We start from the raw sequence: 15920 nt of genomic DNA, 5'->3' as shown, positions 1-15920 counted from the left end.
ACAGACTTAAACTGGAAACTGGAAACTTAAACTGGAAGGCTGTTGATTGCTATGTAAGAGAAAAGATGACAATAACTTGAAGAATTATGAATGGCTCTATTCTGTTTACTTCACCTAATTGGAATGAATGCCTATTTAAGCTATATGTAAGCAAAAACATTACCATAGACACCATAGAAGCATTAGGAGTGTTTTGTGGAGAAATTGCTAATAATGTGAAACATAAATTTGAACTTTAATAATACTTAAACCTAATGGATAAGATGTGGACAAGTTTCAAATGTAGTAGTTGTTCATTTACTTGTATTCTATCTAATCTGGTCTTAAAGCAATAGGTTGCTCTCATGTAGTGTTACACTTTAGCATGTTTGAAGATAAAAACTACTGTCGATGATTGCCTAAAGTCTGTTCAATCATCTGAACAGTGCAAATCACAGCATTTTGTCAGACTGTGAGAAGTTTTGCCTGGATAATGCTTCCCACCCGCACAGGTTGCAAGATAAATTATGTGCACAGTTTTACAGCATAGCTGGTGCTAGAAGTTAAATGGATGCCCAGTGGTAGAACTTGTAAAACATTTTACTGTTAACACTACCAGGCAGAATTGATATTGTTGATGGTACCTTTGATCTAATAAATGATCAGTTTTAACAGTGATTTTTGCTGTTCCAGAGGGGATGATGAGGTAAGTTTAGCAAACCTGCCATTCTTCCTGGATGACAGATTAGCTCTGTATTATGCAGTGTTGGGAACAGTGTTACTATGGGATGTTTTGTATCCAAAGTAATCACCTCCACTAAAAAGATGTATTACACGAACAGCATCCTTTCCTGCAATGGATACTCCATAAGGAACTAAATTGATTTTGTAGGAAGGAAATGAAATACTTTGTTTTGGAATTTGGAAACAAGTTAGTTCATTATCTTGAGTACAAGTTTCCCTGCCTTCCAAAATCTGTTTTCTCTCTTGAGTGGAAGATTTTCCTAAACCACTTACAGTGTATGACTCCGAGAAACTTGCTAGAGAGTATCCATATGCATATGGGTTTTGGTTTTTTGCAGAGACAGCTAGAGAAGCTGGAGCAAGAGAGTTTAATTTCAGAAAAGAAAAACTTTATTTGAACTACAGTTCCTCTCTCTGTTACAGTCTTGTTTTAAATTAAGAGTATTTTTGAAGTATTTTTCAGGCTTCCTGCTTCAAAATGAGTTGTGTGATAATACTGACAGTGTTACAGGTGTAATGGTAAGATAGGTCTGTTACTGGAAATTATTTCAGAATGTCTGAACAGAGAACTGTGGGTAGTAGTACTTCTAGTTGGTTTCTTTTCAGTATTTGGGTTTAATTTTTAATATTTTGATACTCTCCTCAGGACTTTGTGCAGTTATCCTGAGTCCATTTCACATCTCCTGATCCCATCAGAAAATTTTAACTGAGGTGGCACCAACTCAGCATATGAATATCTGCAGCCAGAATAACAATTTTACCAGTTTGTCTTTGCTTCTTTGTACTTGAGCCTGGGTGAGGACATGCTCAGTGAGAGAAAGTGCATTTCTAAAGCTGTGCTAGATAATGGAAGACATTGGAGGAGTTGTCCTCAGTGAATGCTTTACACAATTTGTTGAACTTTGGATTTTATTTTTTTTTTAATTTTTAATAGCATTGCTAAAAAGAATTTTAATGATCTTTGCATAGCCAAATTTTGCCATCACATTTCTAAGATTTTCAAAATTATCTGTATTCTTTTGATATATTTTAATGAAACACTGTGAGCTGAAAGAAAGATCCAATTTAGTACAGCGTGTGGATGTCTCTTCCCCAGTGTCGGGAATCCATCAGCACTGGGAGTCTGATTAACTACTGGGGTCTGAATTGTATGAAATTATCTGTTTAGGGTCAACCTTTAAGCTTTAATTGTTATTTCAGCCATCTGTACTGTGTAACAAATTACTTTTAAAAGTGTAAACAAGAGTTTAGAGAAGAGGTGAACCTGTCCCGTCATTCTAATTCTCTGTCAGCTAAGAGTCCCACAGAAGAGCTAAAGGCAGGATTTTGGAAATTACCTAAAACTGGATTTCAGTGCTGGCCTTTCAGCACCATTTCTTGGCATTCCAGTCACACTCTATAGCTATTGTTTCTCATAACATTTTTTTTTTCTGATAAAAAAAGACAGTAAGGAATTGGTAAAAAAGACTTAGCTTGAAAAAATTCAGAAAATATGTTGTATCTGAGTCTGGGCTGTTGTGTAGCTGTAGACAGCTACATTTCATTGCCCTCCTGGTGTTCTTCAGGAATACAGTTCAAATAAATTATGTTGTATAAGTAAGCAGCATATTGGGTTCTCAGTAAAAGAAAAGCATTGACGTACCAATTTAAGTTGAGCAGAGGATGAACAAGATCATTAGGGGGCAGGAGCAAATGCTCTTACAAGGAGAGACAGAGAAAGATGAGTTTTTCATCCTTAGGAAAGGAGAGTAGTAGGTAAGATGGAATCAGATTCGTCACAAAGGTTGTAGGAATCAATGGACTGAGATTGTGAGGAAAGAAGTTTTTATTAGAAATAAGGATAACATTTTTACAGGCATTGGAACAAATTTCTATGACAGGTTGTAGATTTTCCCTACTTAGTTTATTGAAGATTGGCATTGCTTTGAGCCAAGGGTTGTACCTCTGGGGGTCCCTTCCAAAAAGGGTTTTGTCTGTGACTTTAGCTTTTAGTAAAAAATGCACAAAAGAAAACCAACAAGTGACAAAATTCAAATGGAAATCCTGTTTAACACAATGTCTAAAATGTGATGAACTTTAGAAGTACTGCTTAAATGGAAGAGTTTTATGAAAGATACCTATTTGCAATCTGCAGTTTGTCTGTTTATTAAGTAACATTGCTCATAAAAGCACTTGCTCCACACTTCAGCATTTCAGTTTCTCAGATAATCTGGCATTCTGATTCTCACTATAAATTATATTCATGTATGAGTCATTTTATGGTGATGTGGAAGGTTTCCATATGCCTTCATTGGGGATTTCAGCAAGAAATGCGCCCTTGCTACCAAGAATCCTGGTGGCATCCTGTGCTGCAGCAGGCAGAGCATTACCAGCTGCTTCAGGGGGGAACTCTTCCCCTCTGCTCATGGTGAGGCCACAGCTGGGAAAGCTGTGTCTGCTTCTGGGCTGCTCAATACAAGAGAGAGATGGACATATTGGATAGGGTCCAGTGAAGGGCTGCAGAGAGGATTTTGGGACTGGAGCATCTCTTTTGTGAGAAAAGGCTGAGAGAGCCTGGACTGGTGAAGGGGGATTTTATCAATAAATAGAACTGAGGGGAGGGTGTGAAGAGGATGGAGCCAGGCTATTACTGGTGCTCAGTGACAAGACCAGAGGCACAGGTGAGTCCCTCTGAACACAGCCAACACTTTTATTTTCATAGTGAGGGTGACTGAGTGCTGGTACAGGTTGTCTAGGGATATTGTGGAGTCTCCATACTAGGAACTATTCAAAAGCCATCTGGACGTGGTTGTGGGCAGTCAGCTTCTGCAAGCAAGGAGTTCACTCAGAAGGTCTTGATGGGGTTGAGTGGGTCTTTCTTTTGGTTATTTTGAAGGAAGATACTTTTTAACAGGGAACAAATGGTGCTAAACATATTAGCTGTGACCCTTGAGTCTTTCATTGTAACTGTTCTGCTCTGATGGCAAGAAGGAAGAATCATGGTACCAGCAGTGATGTGTTATTTTCATATAAACACATAACAGTTAACAGTTTCTGTTCCCTATGTGGCAGATATTAGAATTTATGTTCCTAATGAAGTCTGAACTTTAATAAATATAACCTGAAGTGATCTGGGCTCCCAGTTCTTTCAAGTATAAAATAGCTTGGAAACAAAATATCCTGTTTAAAAAACAACAAAAAAAAAAGAACTTTGGTCCATGGTAACTTAAAGTTACAGAAGTGTAATGACAGTTTCTCAGTTCTCTAAGAAATATTTTAGATAAAAGATTACTAGTGTTTTTTTAAACAAAGAAATTAACAAAATCTTCAAAACCAAAGGCTGAAGTGTCTCATGGTCAGGGGAGATCTTAGAACTTCCAATGATTTCTGTAAGCCTTCTCCTTCCCATCAGTGGTGAATGAGTATTTCTTTTGAACTCTAATTTTGTGAGGTGACAGAGAATTTATTGGAGAATTTTTTTCTTAATAAAGCTGATTGTAACGTTGCAAAAGATTTCTATTCAAAATAAGACTTTTAAAAATTGAATAGCAGCTATTTTAAGTTCTGTGATATGGCGATGATTTATAGATACTAAATTTTGTTTAGGTGGGGATTTTTGCATATATGAACTAAAAAAGGGGAATACAACAGCCTAGAATGGTATCAATTTCAGTGCAGCTTGTTACATTTTTTTTCTTTATTGTTCTTTGCTCTTTCAGTGGATTAAAAAATTCTGTGTCTGACTTATACTGAAAGTCTGCTTAGGGAAACGAAATGTCTTTTTATCTCTCCTTTTTCTGTTGTTTCTTCAAAAGAACTGAGCAGGCGCCTGTTCAAAGCAACAAGATGACTCCCAGGGCCTTGAATAGCGCGGAATCTAGGAGAGACTACTTGGCTGAGATCTGTGAATGGCTAAGCCCTTATGTTAAAATGACTACCTGGACACTCTCTCCTAGGACTTCAGATTTTGGTACAGCAAAGGGTCACTTTGTGTGCTTGTGCCTTCCAGTTTGTATTTTGCATTGCAGACACAAAGGAAACTGCAGTCTTAGCATATGCCTGTATAGTATGGGGAGAAGCTAGCATGGCTGAGCACCAGTGAAGGTAATGAAGGAAAATTGCAGTTGGGCTCAAATCAGGTGTCTGTTTTTCCCAACAGTATTCCACAAACTGAAATGTGAACTAGTTGCACTGAATTAACACAAGGTGCGTTGTCTTTGCTGCTCTTGCAACCTTATCTTTTCTAAATGTGATTAGGAAAAGAAAACAGCTCTCTAACACAAATTTGCTAGGGTGGCTGTGGCAGATGTAATATTCCCCCACAGCAGATCTAGACAAAGCAAGCTCAGGCTCTGTTGCTTGCATTTAAATTACGGTCATAACAACTTGTCTTTTCAGTGATGCAGTTAAACCCGCTGAGAACGGTTAAGGAAAAAGTGCTAAGTAATATTCTACAGCTTTGAATGTTTGGCTTTTCTGTACCTTTGTGTTTTAGAGCTGTGTGTCTGTTTTTGTTAATATCTTTACTTTGTCTTTGAGAATGGTAAGGATGTTGGGGATTTCTTGTTCTCCCCATGTATTTTAAAAGTATTACTGAGCACACACAACATGCTGTCACAGTGAACGCAGGGTTCTCTATTACTGTGCTTTGCTATAGAGAGGATTATATTAAACTCTGTAACCTTGCTGGAGCACCTCTGTACATTGCTGCTATATTGATAATCTTCACATGATTCACTTGCAGTTGAAAATATTTTATTCACAGCATTAACACTTTCAGTCCCAGTGAAGATTAGAATCCTTTATATCAGGAGATGAGTCCCTTGATGGGCAGATAATTTTTCTAATTTTTAAAATTTATTTATTTATTAGTGTGGTCTTGCAACTGTTGCCTCAGACATTTCTTCACTTAGGCATATAGAGGGAATAATCATCAAGCCTAGCTATTCAAAAATGGGTAAGACAATTTATTGATGAATGAATTAGTGGTTAACTATGAAGTTATTATACTGTTTAATTGTTTACAAAATAGTGAATATTTTGGAAAATATATGTGTTCTAAAAGAAATACACAACAACATTTTGGAGTAACTAAGAAAAACATTTCCTAGTGTTCCCCATCCACAAATTATATATGAATCAGTGGATTGAAGGAGCAACATAAGATTTGTTGACATTTTCTGTCATTAATGCATTAATGAATAGCTTTCCTCTAAAATCTGATGTTAAATGCATAGAAAAATCATTGGAACTTCTTGCCCCTCATCTTTATTATGACACATTATAAAATCAGAATTTTGGTGACACTTGTACTTCGTATCTTTAAAGTAAAGAGAATCCAGTCAATAGAAAAGAATTCCAAGTTTGATTTCCTTTAGTTTGTCCCTGATTATATTATGGTAGTTCTTTTCCAAATCCTTGCTGTTTCTTGTAATTTAGTAGGAGTTGCTTCAGGTAGACTGCTGACCCATTTCTCCATGTTTGTAAGACTTTCATCAAGCAATCAGTGGAAAGTTCTTCTAAGTGTTTATATTCATTTGGATCTCATGATTACGTCATCTCTTTGGCCTGCATCATTGCAAGTCTCACTGAGGATCCAAGTCTCTTCTGTTGTAAGTGCATGAGGTAAAGGTCACTGCAGGAAGAATGGGGTAAAAGAAGTGGTATAATACAGTAGGGAGAACAGTCTCGGCTTGACACTTCATTTGTGTGTTTTACATTTTTTTTCTTTCTTAGTTAAATTCTACTGAATTTGCTGTCTGTCCATTTTCCTCTTTGAAGAATAGCCACATTTCTTCCTGCAAGTTCATGAGTTTAAAAATACTGTCTTCTTTTATTCTCTTGTCTCTGCCAAGTCTGTAGGTGATATCTTGGGAACTTTCACTGTTGCTCAGTGAAGGGCAAGAATATTCGGGCTAGTACCACTTTGGCCTTTGTGCAACTTCTGCCATCCAGTAGGAAAAAAGTCAAGGAGTCTATATGAATGACACCTAGATTTTGAGTCTTTGTCACACCAATGTGCAGTTTCCTTCTAAAAGTCCAGAAGGTGAATTCCCAAAGAATATTTGAAGTTTCAAGGGATTTTCTGTGTTCAGAAATATTTCAGTTTGACAAACTAACATCCCTTACTCTGAATGCTTGGTTTGAAAATTTTGAAGAGGATTAGGTCATGGCTGCTTTTGCCAGTTTTAGTGATTCCTTGATTGGGAAGATCATTTAATCAGTGAGAACTTTGCTGGTTATATATCATAGCACATTATTGTTTTCCTATTGCTGTGGAAAAAATGACTGTCTTAGAAGCCTGAGACTTCCAGTTCAGTTTTTTTCTGTGGTACATACTGTTTGCTCTGTTACATCCAAATATAAATAATTCAGTGAAGAACATAAATATAGCAAATTCCTCTGTATTACTTTCAGACAGAGCCCCATTTCTTGAATTGTATTTCTGTAAAGAAGTAGCAGTTGTGTATTAAAAAATTTAGGAACTTGGACTTAAAATTTAAATAGCGTATGTTTGCCATTTGTTGTGTATTATGGGATCAGTTGCAATGGTTATGTTTAATGGGGGAGTTTTTTGTTTGTTTTGTTTTTGTAACCTTAAAGTTGGAAAATTATATATACTGGTTTTGATTTAATTTTATGTCAAAATGTAATCAATTTCTTTTAATTGTGTAATCCATAGACTGATTTGCAGAGGATGCATGAAACAAAAAAAGTTAAAAGCAGTAAAAAAACTGCTTATGAGAATATTAAAAAAATCATAAACACTAGATTCCTTATCTTTTGGTAGAGCAATTCATTAATTACTACATCTTGCATCATCTGTTTTAATGCCCTCTCAGGTAATATGAGAAAATATTACTTCACTATAACATGTAAAGGGGTCTGAAACATTTTCTCCTCTCTTCCCTATGTTTTAGTGAATATTTCAAGTAATGTCCAAGCAATTAAATTTGGCCCTAGTCTTCCAGTCAGCAGAAGGAAAAAAGTAGTGGTTTAAAGCAGTTAACTTCTTAAAATGTGTATATCTTCAAAGGGCTTTACGTAGTTTCTGGAATAGGTTTAGTTATGAGTAAGGATCATTTTGTTGAAGGCATTTTCTGTTGGTATTATTTAACTTGGGAAGGTGACCCTGAGCTAAATTGCAATGTGTAATTTGAATGCCCATGGGCTGCCCTTCATTGGCTTGATTGGGAGAGATTATCTGGATTTCTAATATACTTTAATTACTCTGCTTATATAAATTGTCACATTAGAATCTTCTTAACTGTTGAGTCTGTTCTGTCAATGATTCACTAACAATAGGAATATACTAGGCTCTTCCACTGAGATTTGAAGATTTATACCACCAATGAAAGAACTGGAATGGCTCTATTTAAACCTGCTGTATCTTCGGTGAGAAAGAGTATGTGATCTGCTTCTACACAGGCAATGATTGATGTGTGGTAAACTGAAAGGATCTGTAGCCTTTTTTATTTTGTTAAAAGACATTTTTTCAATTAAGGCAACACAATGCAAAATATGTTTTAAGATGTTTGGGGGTGATGTATTCCTAATGTGTGTGTGGCAAAAAACCAAACAAACACTGTGAGTGGGAGTTTTGGGTGGAGAAAGGTAGAGTGTCTTTTAGCTAAGGTTTTACAGGGAAGCAGTGGTAATTGAAATCATAGACTGGGTCAGGTTGGAAGGGACCACAATGGGGTTATCTGGTCCAACCTCCCTGCTCAGGCAGGATCATTGTAGAGCTTATGGCACAGGATTGTGTGCAAGCAGTTTTTCAGTATCCCCAGTGAGAGAGACTCCACAACCTCTCTGGGCAGCTTGATCCGGTGCTGAGTCACCTATACAATAAGAAAATTCTTCCTCCTGTTCAGGTGGAATTTTCTGTGCATCAGTTTCTTTCTACAGTGTTGTGGTGATGTTGGCATCTTTTGACCTTTTATTCTTGGGTATCTCTCTGCCTGACAGCTCTGTTCAGGTGAGCTTAAAGGTTGCCAGCACTTGGAAGAACCCTGCTCTCAAGTGGTGTAGGGGTCTTCCAAGATACAATGGTTAATGACCTACAGTAACAGGTCCAGCTCACCAGCAGCACATTTGACACATGTAGTATGTATGTCTTGTACAGCAAACCACTCTTGCCTCCTCTCTGGGATTTTGTTTCCTGTTAACCTACAGAAAATGTAAAGAATTGAATCCAGCGTGTGTGTGGTGGGCCCAGAGACATCTGATTAGTGTCATGAAAACAGAAATCTGTATGTTTGGAACCACTTTTAGAGCCCAGCTGCTGAAGATGTCTGCTTAAGTGTCTTGGGGTTTTGTTTAGTTTTGTTGTTTGTTTGTCATTTAAATCACAGGCAGCAGCTGCAGTGATAACTGCTCTCTAATGATTAGTATGTAATATTGGGAGAGAAGAGTGTCCATTCCTTGTTCTGGGATTTCACATTTTTATCCAGTAACTGATTTAACGTAGAACTCAATCAAAAGCAGAGCCCAAAATAGTATCAAAACTGGACCCAGATGCCCTCCACCCTGATGCTGTGATTCATTGGTTGCTACATAAAGAAAAGTGTATTCTGTGTTTGAAGATACAAGTAGCTACTGCTGCACCTTATGCGAGCTGCCTGGTTTTTTGGTTTGGATTAGTAGCAATCAAATTTCTGGGCCCCAGTAGACAGAGATTGAATCAGATGCTTAGCTCAAGGCTTTTGTGTAGATTAGTTGCAGGCATCTAGAGAACTTTCTGGTCAAAAGAGGGTGATCTGACTAAGTGAGCCGTTTGGGAATTATTATTCAGGAGTCTGATATCTGTTTGTGCCCTGCTTTTTAACCATTACATCCTTGTATCCCTCTGGATCTCATCCAACATCACTTTGTGTATGCTTCCTGTTCCTGGTGAAGGTGTGCTGTAATGCTGATACTAAGGGTTTTGTACAAATCCACTATGAAGAACTTGAGCACCATGAGTGAAATTAAGCATTTGATAAAATTCCTTTATAAGGAGTTGTGAGAAACATCCCTCTTCCCTACTTAGCCCTCCCTACTCTGTTGCATAAGTTAGTAATCATCATACACATTCATAACCAGGCATGTTATTTGGACTTCCTTTTTTGAGTAAACATTTAAACAAATGGTTTATTGAAGCAAATTAAAATGAAGGGTGAACACTAAAACATAATTTAATAAATACTGAACTGATAGGGGTAAGTTGATCTTTGATACTATTATATCATGATTTTTCCACTTCTGCTTTTACACTGCTGTACAGCAGTACAGCTCTGTGGTGGTGGTGCTTTTGTTATGACTTACACAGCGCTGATACATTATATAAACTGTGGGATCTTCTACCAAATGTTTCTTTTAATGGATGGGAAAATGTGGGTTTGGTCTTAAGTTTCTTGTCTTGCTTAGCTTTTTGAAATGTAGTTTTAATTCGACAAAGGTGGGTGAAAATTCTGTGCACTTTGAGAGCTCCTTCTGCAGTCATACCAGTCTCAATATACTGGGTGCTATATAAAAGGATATAAAATATAAACTGTATCCCAGAGAGCTTAGAAACAGATTTAAAAGAAGGCTTGGATGTTTGAATCAGACTTGGGTAGAATTTAGTCACCTTCCTTCATGCATGTCTCACTGAAACAGACTGAATATGGAAGTGTCTGACAGCATGTAGGTCACTCTGTTTTAAGCACCAGTTTTCCTAGGTACCAAAATGTGTGCCCAGAGGCATTAAGGCTGTTTTCATAGACCTTAGCTGTTTAGCATCCAGCTTAGGCACTTTGAGGCCATAAAGTAGATGTTCTAGCACTTAAAATTCTTGTAAGCATGCTGTCAGTGCCCTTACTAAACATGCTGATAACCAGGAGTTCAGTGTGGAGCTCTGCCACTTGGCACACCTGCATTCATAGCCGGGGCCAAGAGAAAGGAGGTTCACCTCTTCACACATGAGGTCAGATGGCCACAGTCATTCACCAGGGAAAAGAAAGCCAAAAGCCTTTATCATGAGATGCCTGAAACCCACATCTGTGACTTGCCGCCACTCTCTGAGCTGTACCACCATGCAGTTAGTGTGCCTTTTCTGTGAATCCAGATCCATTTCTTTTGCATGAATCTGCATTTGTAAGAGGTAGGATCCTACAGTTTGTTACTTGTATCTTGGCACAGTGCTATGATACTGCATTGAAAGCAGACTTGAACCTAGATGCAGCCATTTTGGTTTTGCCTTTTTGAGTGCCAGTACTATACTTAAGATTGAAACTAGCTTTTATTCTTTAATGTTCTAAAAAATCTTGTATAAAAGTATTTAACTCGCTCTAAAAGTATGTTTTTCTTTACACTTTGTATGATATTTTATGGTATCGGGAATGGTTGTAGTTCAGAAATGTTACATGTATTTGGTGTTAACTGCATATTTGAAGCACAGACAAAAAATAAATGCCTGTGAACAAGTTACTAAGAAGTTGAACAGTGAGTTTGTTAACATGAGAGCTGGTATCCATAGGCATCGATGAAATAGGTGCTATAGTTGCAATTTTCTATAATGTGTAATTAAATTACATAATAGTCAACTAGTTGAATATTCATACTGGATTTTTAAAGGTGTATGGAGGGCACACAAGGACCTTTTTCAGCTTAATCTTGGATAGATTTAGTTACTGGAAATGTGTGTGGCTTCTGCTGAAACCTTGCTTGCGGTTCTGGTCACTGTAAATAGCAGTTCTGGTGGTATGACAGGAAGAAGTCAGTAGAGGTATTAAAGAAGTATTGGTGTTTTATGGCATTTGAAGAAAGTGAAATTGAATGAGTAGTTTTTAAGTAATTCTGCAATGCTGTTTGCTAAATATTGTTTGGTTGCTAAAAGCTGAGTGTACTGCTTGTCAGAAATTGGATGTTATGTGTCTTGAAACACCTTGGAATCCCAGTGTCTCTGTCTGGTGGGAGGGGCGGGCCAAACTTTGCTAAAGGTGAGGCAGCGCCCTGCTCCACCCCCAGGCCCTCCCCGAGCCCTGGTTGAGCTGTCAATCATGGCATCATCTGAGGGCCTGAGCAGAGAATAGATACTGACCTATGGGAGCAAGGGCAGAGGAGGCCACAAAGTTGACAAGAGGACTGGAGCACCTCCCCTCCAAAGGCTGAGCAAGTTAGGGCTGTTCAGTCTGGAGAAGAGATGGTTTTGTGGAGACCTCATGGAAACCTTCCAGTATCTGAAGGGGCCGACAGGGAAGCCAGAGGGACTCTGCATCTGTCCTTGTTGTGACAGGACAGGGAGTAATGGGTACAAACTGAAAGAGGGGAAATGTAAGTTACCTATTAGGAAGAAATTCTTTATTGTGACAGTGGTGAGACACTGGAAAAGGTTGCCCAGAAAAGTTGTGGATGCCCCACAAGTATTCAAGGCCAGGTTGGATGGGGCTTTGGGCAACCTGGTCTAGTAGGAGATGTCCCTGTCCATGGAAGGGCGTGGGAAATAGGTCATCTTCAATGCCTCAGCCAACCAAAACAATTTTATGATTCCGTGAACTGTGTTGGTAATCTTAATGATATAAAAGAGGGAGAATGTTTGGAAGGGAAATCTCAAAATTTAAAAATTATGCAAGTTCCATTGATTTGCAGAGGACACAAAGCACTTACTGCCTCTCTTTGAATCTGATTGTGAGGGTGCTTTGCTTCCTTTCACATTGCCTGAGTTTTTCTGGAAATAACTGATGACTGTAGTTGAAATTCTATGTACCAAAACCATTCACCATTTTAGAAATACTCATATATCTCTTCCCAATCTCCCTAGTTTTATCCAAGCATGTTGATCCTTCAGGTGGTGGGTTTTCATTATTAATTTGTTTCAACATCAAAAGATCATTCAGGTGCTTTAAAAAGACTTTCTTGAGCTTAATCTAGGCTGTACTGGGCAGCTGAGATTTGTAGATGCTGTGGCTGGCTTGCCTTGGACTGGGAGTCAAGGAACTGGGAATATTGTCTGTGAAGAAACCAGTGTCCGTATTCATAGCCTGTGAGACCCTGAGGGTGGTAGCCCCTGGCAATGCTGGTAGGAGAGAGGTCTTCTCTCATGCTGGGGAGTCTGAACCCTTCTAGATCAAACTAAATGACATTGCATCAAGTCTGGGTGCTATTATGCATCCAGTACAGATTACAGACTAGTAGTGACTTGAAAGTTTCCATTATACAGGCAGGCTGATGAGTTTTGTGTTTTACTCTCTGGCTTGACCTAAAGTTTGCTTCTATTTTAGTAATGCAGGCTTGCAAGGGCATATTTTATGATTACAGTATCTACATCCAGATAAATGGCTGCAATTCCTTACCCTAGGTGTAGAAAATAATCCTGTATGCTACTATTATACCTACACATCCAGCACAATCCTCATTCAGGTAGCACAAGCATTCCCTTCTTTAATAAACCCAGGGTTTATTTGATCTGATGGCAAAGTGAAAAAAAAAAAAAAAACACCACTTTTTTTTTTAAGAAATAGAAAATTCATTATTTAAAAAAAGTAAAAACCACACCAAGTTATTACCAATGTAATAAGGCAACTGGTGGTTCCAGAGTTCATAGCAGAATAGAAAATTAAATGTATAAAGTTTTAGAAATTGAGTAATGTTTTGATGGTATGTTTGTCTAGTGTTAGAAAAAAGTAGAAACCTCTATAAAAAGTAAAATTGCATTTATTCATATTTTAGTAGAGTTAAAAAATGTGCTAGTTTGTAGAAGTAGCTGGCTACTTCAGCTGCAGCATATATTGATGCGCCATCTATTCCAAGCGTTTACCTTATTGCCAGCATTTGTGTAGGTTACTATGAATAAACATAAATACTGATTTGTACCTGTTGCCCTTCCACTGACACAGAGATATATTACCTTACTTTGGAAGTCTGTACACCCTTCTACTTTGCATAGATGGCTAAAGGAGATGCAAGGCACCCGTCTTTGGAGAGGCAATTTAGAGGAGAGAAAAAGGTCTTTGTGCAGTTTTTACAGTGTTGTCTGGGTGTAAGTAGGGCAGAATTTGGTCCCAGAAGTTTTATTCTCTGCATTATGAGGCATCATGTTTCCTTTCCTAACAAAATAGAACAGAAAAGCCCTTTGTTTTTACTGTTAAACTTTTTCTTTTTGCAATAGACAAAAATAATTTTTTTAACTTTTGTCTTTCACCTTGCTTTTCCCTTCTCATCATTTGACCTCTACACCTCACTGTTTCTACACCCCTTTCTTTGCCCTTTTTTTCATAAGGGGATGCTTCCAAAGAAGTGTTGCTTGACTTTTTATGCTAATCTTGCTTCTATTTCAGTTCATGTTGACTTGGAGAATATGCCTTGTAAATAGGAATACCAACTGGCATACTGAATATAATCCTCAGTTTCTAAGCACTGATTGTTTTCACAGCATCCTTAAAGGGTAAGCTGTCTCACTATCCAAATATCATGGCTGGGAAACTGAGGCTAACAAAGGCTATATGATTTATGTGAAGCCACAGAGGGAATAAATGTTGGGTTTAGAATTCCTGGCTTCTGCTCCTGTGTTTGGACTCATGCCATCTCTCAAAGAAATCCTTGATTCCTCCTAATGCTGCATACCTTTCCTTGTCTGTTAAATGTAGCCATTCAAAAAGTAGCTGGTACTCAATTCTCTCTGTCTGTCCTATTGAAACTAATGAATGCCTGCAGGCAGGCATAAGGTATCGTTACCTTTGACAGCCAGTATGTTTTATGTTTTAAATTATGTGTTGGGCAGAATTTTTGGATACTAATTTGATATAATGAGATGCGCTTCTAATATCAACCGTAGTACGGGAAGGCCTTGCAGCCAACCTACTCTTTATTTAAAATTATTCCATTTCAGATGTCCTAATGAGTGCTGTGAGTTGTGTAATTCTTTCATAATTTTCCTCTGTTCCCAGAAGGGAACTAGGAGCTGGAGTTTTTTTCTGTTTTTGTTTTGGTCTATTTCAAATTAGGGTAAGCATAAAATAAAGATCTAGGGGAAGATTTTTGTGAAACACTTGCTATTGTGAGAATGGCAGTTAAGAAAAAAACATTGTAGTCTAGAAATGTTAGTGTTAAGGCAATTCTCGATGCCTCTGTGGTTTGCCATTATCTTATAAATATCTTGACTCTGACTTTACAGTGCTGTTTATAGAATTTAATAAAGCAAATGTAATAATGCTGCTTGTGCTTTAATGCACAATCTCAATTGGGTTGACCAGAAGATAAATAGGAACAGGAATGATAGTGCGTTCCTACAGATTGTTTTTAATAAGCATGTTATTTAGTTGATCAGCCTGCTACTATAATGCCTCCTATCCTGCTCTACCAGACAAATTTATTAATGTCCCCCCCCATCCCATTTCTCAGAGAACATTGATTCCCTGAAGACATATCTCTATTAAACCTCTAGAAAGTCACAACTTCCAAATTAGATTAAGTCGCAGGAATGGTACTAAAAGAATCAAAGAAAATTGAGTGTGTTATTGAATTCATGCCACATTGTCTGAGGAAGAGATGGGAGTTATGTGTAGTGGTAACTTTTGTCTTTACCGTACTAACAAAGCTGTGGGCATTGCTGTCAAACCTAATTGTCTGCAGTGCATCAGGATAAAATGAATCTTTTATCTAAACTCGTACCTAGTGAGATTGTACAAGTGAGAAGTAGATTTCAGAAGGAAGCTTTACAATTGATCAAAATCATTTGCCATTATTGGCTGTACACAACTCAATCCTAAAAATCCTAGTGACACAGTTTTTAAAGAAGCACCTGCCTTTCAATTGGAAGCAGACTTGCTTGTCATGCTAACAGTTGCAAAATGCAGATATTAATTTTAAAGCTGCCAATTTCTCATTTTGATCTGACATATTAAAAAGCATATAATTAATGGTTGACATTAGTAATTAACATTAACTTTATGGTGCTTAATATGCCATCATTCATCCATCAAATAACTGGTATGCATAATGTCTTTGCGTAAAGGTTTTAATTGCTCAAAATGATCCTTCTCAGACTCTACGGTTTAAAGTAGCTGTAAATACTGCTTAAAAAGATGTGAATTTTTCATTTATTGTACGTAAACATTGTTTTTGTTTCTCCCTAGGAGCGTGCACGAACGCGTAAGCCAGGGACCTCAACTGGGAAACACAGCCCCAGATGCACAGCTTCCATTAGTGGCTAAAGAGCACCACCTTGCTGTTGCCAGTGCTCTCTGGAGAAATTTCTT

General features: G+C 37.7%; 1 protein-coding gene across 1 annotated transcript in view; it reads left to right on the top strand.

Annotated features, from left to right (window-relative positions):
* The window catches only part of MMS22L (MMS22 like, DNA repair protein), an 88490-nt gene that overhangs the window by 47566 nt on the left and 25004 nt on the right, over window positions 1–15920 (top strand). The window contains 1 exon segment of the mRNA XM_031066591.1: window positions 15798–15920. This exon segment is cut by the window's right edge and continues 16 nt beyond it. Within this exon segment, the coding sequence (XP_030922451.1) occupies window positions 15798–15920 (123 nt within the window).

Source organism: Geospiza fortis, unplaced genomic scaffold, assembly GCF_000277835.1.
Source record: "Geospiza fortis unplaced genomic scaffold, GeoFor_1.0 scaffold53, whole genome shotgun sequence".
Taxonomy (NCBI): domain Eukaryota; kingdom Metazoa; phylum Chordata; class Aves; order Passeriformes; family Thraupidae; genus Geospiza; species Geospiza fortis.
The sequence above is the reverse complement of the archived record's forward strand: the minus strand, read 5'-3'. Positions and strand labels throughout refer to the sequence as shown.